The following is a 6,311-nucleotide window of genomic DNA, read 5'->3' on the forward strand; positions in this document are numbered from 1 at the left end:
GAGACCGAGAGCTGCAAGAGGTGATCAAGTCATTGACTGACAGGCAAAAATCTATAAATTGTAACAGATTTGCATTTCTGCAGTGCTTTTCTAGAAAAGAGTGTGTAGAGACTGAAAGCGTTTTGTTCATAACCGCAAGAGCATGTGATCATGATGAAAGTGATCCGTGTCAGACTGGGCAGCTCTATTTTTGCTTCAAGTATTTACTGAAAGACAGTTCCCTATTTTGGAATCCAGTGTTCACTTATGTCTTTGGAATTTTTTCAGCTCTCTGCTTTCAAGAACACGAGCTCTCAACCATCTCCTGCCTTTGGACTGGGAGGACAGCAGACATCAAGCTTTGGGCTCTCAAGTAAGTTCCTGGCCGAAGAACCATTAGATACAAATGTTTTCTGGAGTTTCTCCGCTGCTGTGTTCTTTGAAATGCAGCAGTGGTTTAGTGTGACTGGGGTAGCCATTGCAATCTTCTTTATCAATTCTGTACTTGCAGGCTTTCCTGTGAGCAGCAGCAGCAGTACCAGTGCCAGCAGTTTCTCCTTTAAAGCCAGTTCCAGCCTTATCGGTTCCTCATCATCTGCAGCCAGCCCTGCTGCCGAGGTCTCTTCTGCTGCCGGTAGCGCTCCTGCGTTTGGGGTGACGTCCTCTCCCAGCGCGCCCCAACCTGTTGGGTTTGGCAGCCCGGCAGCTCCGTCTGCAGCCTCCTTCTCCTTCAAAACAGCTGCACCAGCTGGTGGCTTTGGGACTTCTGGGTTCTCGGGCTTTGGCGGTGCCGCCGCTGTGAACTCCTCCGGCACCACCGCTCCGCTCCCGGCCTTCGGAGCCTTCAACGCAGCCACGGCCACTTCTGCCTCGCCTTCCAGCGGTGCTTTGCTTGGACAGACTTGCCAGCGCCTCTGGCCGTCCCCGTCACCTCAGCGCCCTGCTGCAGGTCACCATACACCACTCTGAACTCAAGAGAAGTTCGTTCAGAAGTAACGTGTGCTGGAATGCTGTGCTACTGAACGTGTGGTTCTGCCCGTCTATCGGGACATTTTATCGTCTCATTCCCGCCGCCGCCGCCGCCCGGCCCGCCGCCCGCTCTGACGTGACAGGCGCGCGCCCTGCGCGCGCGCCTGTCACGTCAGAGCGGGCGGCGGGCCGGGCGGCGGCGGCGGCGGCGGCGGCGGCCGAAGCGGGGCGGCCATAGCGACCGGGAGCGTCCCCAATGGGCGTGTGCCAGTTCTTCCTGCGGGGCCACTGCCGCTTCGGGGAGCGCTGCTGGAACGAGCACCCCCGCGGCGCCGGCCGCGCAGGGGGACCCGCACCGCCCCCGCAAGGTAACTCCCCTCACCCCTCCCCTCACCCCGAAGGGTCCGTAGAGCAGGTCTCCTCCCTTGTGAGGAGAGGCTGAGGGGAGTTGCGGGGTGGTTTAGCCTGGATAGGAGGAGGAGGAGGACCAGGCGGGACCTTGTATCATCTCTGCGACTACCCGAAAGGGTGTTGTAAAGCTAGGTGTGTGTGTGTGTGTGTGTGCGGGGGGGGTCGGTCTCTTCTCCCAGGCAACCAGCGAGAGGACATAACCAACCTTAAGCTGAGCCGGGGACTGTGTAGGCTGAGCGTCAGGAAGAATTTCTTCACGGAAAGGGTGATTAGGCATTGGAATGGGCTGCCCGGGGAGGTGGTGGAGTCCCTGGAGGTTTTTAAGGAGAGACTGGCGCTTAGTGCCATGGTCTAGTTGGCATGCTTGGTGTTGGTCATAGGTTGGACTCGATGATATCAGAGGTCTTTTCCAATCTACTTGATTCTGTGATTCTGTGACCGTGGGATGTGCCACAGTGCCGTGGGAAAGCAGCTCCGGGAGCTTTCCTGCCAAGAGCAGCACGCAAGTTTCCAGCATTCTTATGTTGTGGCCAGTGAAGGCTGTTTCTGTTCTTATTTATTGGCTCTGTGTGTCTGGGAGCTTTGGAAAGGCGAGTGACATGATGGGGAGTTGAGAGCTGCAGGGATGGCAGGAACACAGCTGCAGTTACTTGTCCTCAGTCCTGCTGAAGGAGGGTCGGAGTTTGTAAAACACATGCACAGACGTGTCTAAGGCCTCAGAACGGAATTCTGGAGCTCTCTGTGCTGCAGCAGAGCAGGAGGCAGGAGCTCCTAATGCAAACACATGGTGAGGTAAATTTTTTTCTGCTGGGGTAGTTTATTCGTGAAATGACCTCAACAAGACTGAAGCAGTCTCTTTCTGGGATGCCACGGGTTGTTGGCACGGTGATCTCATTGAAGGTGCTTGTTGTGGCACAGGGGAGGTCAGACTAGATGATTTTTAAAGGTGCCTTCCAACCCAGACTATTCTGTGATTCCACGTGAGGAGGAGAAGTTCGCATTTACCTCTGACTCATGAACTAGCATGCATAACTCACTAGGTAAAGCTCACTAAATAATGAGGTTAACTCATTAGGAAAAAAACCTACATTTTCATTTTAAACTTCTTATTGCCACCGTAAGATTGGTTATACTCACAGTTGTTGATGATGCTCTTTGTTTTGTATCTTAATGATTAAAAATTTCTGTTGTTTGCTTTTTTGTTTGTTTGTTTGTTTGTTTTTTTATTTGGAAGTTACTAGTGGCAGAGGAGGAGGATGGGGTTCCTCTAACCAGAGGTACAGCAATGTTATCCAGCCATCTACCTTCAAGTCTGATACTTGGGGTGGCAGCAGAGATCATGGAAGAGGATTCTTTGGCTCCTCTGACTTTGGATCATCAGGCGGCAGCAGCAGAAATGCAGACTTCTCACAGAACAGGTTCTCGGCATTAGCGACCAGTCAGAGTGTTGCTGATGGCTCCAAAGATGAAGAGGAGAGACTTCTGTAAGTTATGGTCCTGTCTTACTGAATGCATTTAAAATGAGCAGTTTAAAAGCTTACTGACTTCTTAGAGATAATGCAGGGAACAGGATCATGAGGAGTAAGCTGGGACACGTAGAAAGAACCATAGAGAACACAACTTCATTTGGTTCTCTGGAGTGATGCTGGCATGGGAAGGAAGCGATCTGTGTCTGGGACCTGAGCTGGGCAGCTAGACAGCTGTGATACTAGTAAGATGGCATGGTATTTAAGTTGTGGGCAGAAGGATAAGGAATGAAACAAATATTTCAGTGCTTGAAAATAAAGGGTCAGAGTCCCTTTGGGAAAATGAATTATTTGACTTGGTTTTTCAGACAAGACAACAAATTTTTCTGCCAACAGCAGAACTATTGAAACCTGGTTTGCTGAGAATGACCAGCAGATTCAAGGTGATTATAGGGCAAGTGCTGAGAAGCAGCAAGCAGTGTAATTTCCCAAAGAAAACAGGTTTTGGAACCACTTCCCATTACTTTTTTTAAGATTTTAACTGCTTAAGGTAACATTGTTTTCATGGTAGCAGGTATTTGATTTTGACTTTGGACTCAAACCAGGTAATTGTTTCTGGTGGTTTTGTTTTGACCATGTAATTTCACCTTCATCTGTGGTTTTGCTTTGTTTTGTAGAGAATGTGTAGTGAAAGACATGGAAATTTGGGAATCTTCTGGGCAATGGATATTTTCGTCTTACTCACCAATGAAAGAAAAGATGAATGTCTCAGGTAGGTAACGTTTTTAATGTTGTTGCATATTGCTGCTATGTACGATGTTTCTGTGACTTGCCTACACTGTTATACCTCTGTGGAACCGTTTGCAAGGTCATGATTTGCCTTTTGATACAACAGAAAGGAATATGAGGTTATGGCAAATTCATTTTGGGCGTTGACATCTCTGAAATTCTGTAATGGATCTTTTTTGTGTCTCCGACTGTGACTGACTTAGGACAGACAATGTACCAAGGCTCATTTCTTTGTAGCTGGTGATTGTAAGTATGAATGTGTTTTCTTGGAGGTTTTTAACTATTCCTGTCCTTGCAGGCTTTTCGGATGTCTCACCAGAAGAGCTACGTCTGGAGTATTATGACAGCAGAGCAAAGAATATGATTGGGAATTATGTAAGTATTTAAACAATACTGGTGTGGACACTCTTTGGGACAGGACTTATTCCTATTCTTCAAATGGCAACTCTTTACTCATTTAGCTCCCAACTCTGGGAGATTATCCAGAAGTAGCTGCTGGACACTCCTTAACTTAATCTTGTCCCTGCTCTTGTGTATTATTTGTAGAAGTTACTGGAATGCTGTCTCAAAAATTTAGAATCTCATATGCTATTAATCAGTTTGATTATTGTAGCTGGTTATCTAGTGCTTTAAATAGAAGACTGACAAAGTTTATTTGACCTTGTTCTTTTACATGCCTTTGTTGCAGGGAACTAATGATGAAAATAGCAGATACTTCTTTTTTAGAAGTATAGATATGCCTTTGGAAGTAACACATATGTTTTTACATAAAACATCTCTCAATGTATTTGTATTGTTCCTTCCTCATAGTCCTGTCAATATCAAGGAAGCTAGCAGAGTTTAATGTTGTGCCAAGAAGGAAATTAGGCTGGTGGAAATTAGGCTGGTGGCAAGTATAAACTAATTTAAGCTAAATTTCACTCTTTCTTTTTGTTCTTGGTTCTGTGTATCAGAAGAAATTGCTGTTGTCACCACTCTGGCTTCATATGTTTAGATTTACCAGAATTGCATTTTCAGAGACAAGAGATACATAATTTTTTTAAACTTCAATTAAAATAATAAACCAAAATGATTGAACAATATGCTATGCCTAGCTATTTAAAAAAAAAAAAAATGATGGTCTCACCAAAGTAGTAGATGCAAGTTCACAAAACTCTCAATGTAGAGATGATAACTGTATGATACAGTTCTCTCACAAAATGTTTAAGTACAACATGTCTTTTCCATGTTTCTACTCTTAAACTGAGTCAAAATCTGAATTTTCTGGTCTGTTGTATAAGCAGATACCTACTAACATGATCTTCCAGCATGTGACTAGACACAGGAGAATTATTGATGTTTCTGTTGTAAGACTTTTTTGAAAAATTAAGGAATTTGTCTACAAAAAGATTATTAATTCCATTCATAAAGGCATTTGGGACATTAGATGTTTTACTTGTTTAGGTTTTAAGGAAAAATCAATTAGGCCAGGTGTTGAATTAGATGTGTTGCTAAATTTAAACATCAATTTAGGAAATTCATGTTTAAAATTACTGAAAGGTTATTTTAAGACTTTGCAGTATCTTGTTTAATACTAAATCACAGTTATCAAGACATAGATACTATTTACTGCTGCACTGTTCTGTGCAGTTATCCAATGGAACGCGTTAAAGGAGTGGATTAAAGTTAAGGAAGGTAATGTCGTCAAAACTGAGTATTTCAGGATGATACTGTTAAAAGGTTCTGAATTACAGTGTTTTGAAAGTGGTTTTTTTTTTTTCTGAAGATGTGTAAAAAGCTAAGGCAAATCTTAGGACTTGAGCTTATTGAGTGAGCACGTAACTAGACAGGCCAGAAATCAAACAGCGATTGAAGAGTTTGTTCTCATATATTTAAAACTTTTATGTCTTATGTCATTTGTTACTTTTTTCCCCAGGCATCTAATTAAGAAAGAGATAAAACTTGGATTTAAAAAGCCCTAGAACTTTTTTTTTAATATTATCCCTGTATAAAGTACAAAGGTTGAATTTAAGGGCAATAGTAAGAGAGTTTAAAGGAATTCTCTGCTAAAAGCAAGGGTGTCAACTCCTTACCTTGAAGTTTCAGGAAAGCAAAAATCCTGTCTTCTTGGCTTAATGAAGTTTCTTTTTTAATTCTGGGTATCTTTTTTCAGTTCAGTTGCCAGATCACTTTTCCTTTGTCTTTAAGTCTTCAGTAATAAAAATGTGCTTTTCTTTCCCCCTTTTTAGATAGATGCTGTCCAAGAGTTAGCAGCACAATGGAAAAATCGTCTGCTTCAGTTGAAAGCTTTAAATGCATCGACAAAAGCAGCCTTGGTAAGTGTTAAGGAAAGGCAAAATGTTTCTGTTCTGTGCTAATGTTGACTCTTCCAAGACAGAATCAGAAGATGACACTGGAATTGCCCTCCAGGCCATCTTAGGATAAATAGAGCATTTGGGTAATGCCAGAATGAGGAATTGAGAGATGGGTGGGAGGCAAACCCTTTGGAAAATATTTGAAGATAAAAGAAGTAATTGATCCTGGGAAAGAGACAGACACTTCTCAATCGAGATGTTTTTTCAGAAGCAATTGCTTGAGTTAAAGCTAATAAGCAATAATTGGGAAGACAGAGGAAGTGGCTTTGTTTAAGTGGAGTTTCCATGAAGCGTATTAAAGGTTCAGTAGTATGATCTCAGCCCTTGGTCTGCTCGATGCTGA

General features: G+C 43.7%; 2 protein-coding genes across 2 annotated transcripts in view; both read left to right on the forward strand.

Annotated features, from left to right (window-relative positions):
• Positions 1–948, forward strand: part of LOC114063974 (nucleoporin-like protein 2) — a 3,099-nt gene extending 2,151 nt beyond the window's left edge. The window contains exons 2-3 of the mRNA XM_027896621.1: positions 268–352; positions 491–948. Coding sequence (XP_027752422.1) covers positions 268–352; positions 491–948 — 543 coding nt within the window. The remainder of the gene's footprint in view (positions 1–267; positions 353–490) is intronic.
• A 256-nt stretch (positions 949–1,204) lies between these two features.
• Positions 1,205–6,311, forward strand: part of LOC114063515 (nucleoporin-like protein 2) — a 9,829-nt gene continuing 4,722 nt past the window's right edge. The window contains exons 1-5 of the mRNA XM_027895833.1: positions 1,205–1,316; positions 2,594–2,843; positions 3,503–3,597; positions 3,913–3,989; positions 5,843–5,929. Of these exons, the coding sequence (XP_027751634.1) occupies positions 1,205–1,316; positions 2,594–2,843; positions 3,503–3,597; positions 3,913–3,989; positions 5,843–5,929 (621 nt within the window). The remainder of the gene's footprint in view (positions 1,317–2,593; positions 2,844–3,502; positions 3,598–3,912; positions 3,990–5,842; positions 5,930–6,311) is intronic.

The sequence above is a fragment of the Empidonax traillii genome, unplaced genomic scaffold (genome assembly GCF_003031625.1).
Source record: "Empidonax traillii isolate 1590-97213 ecotype Southwest subspecies unplaced genomic scaffold, ASM303162v1 scaffold17:size2698205, whole genome shotgun sequence".
NCBI classification, from domain to species: domain Eukaryota; kingdom Metazoa; phylum Chordata; class Aves; order Passeriformes; family Tyrannidae; genus Empidonax; species Empidonax traillii.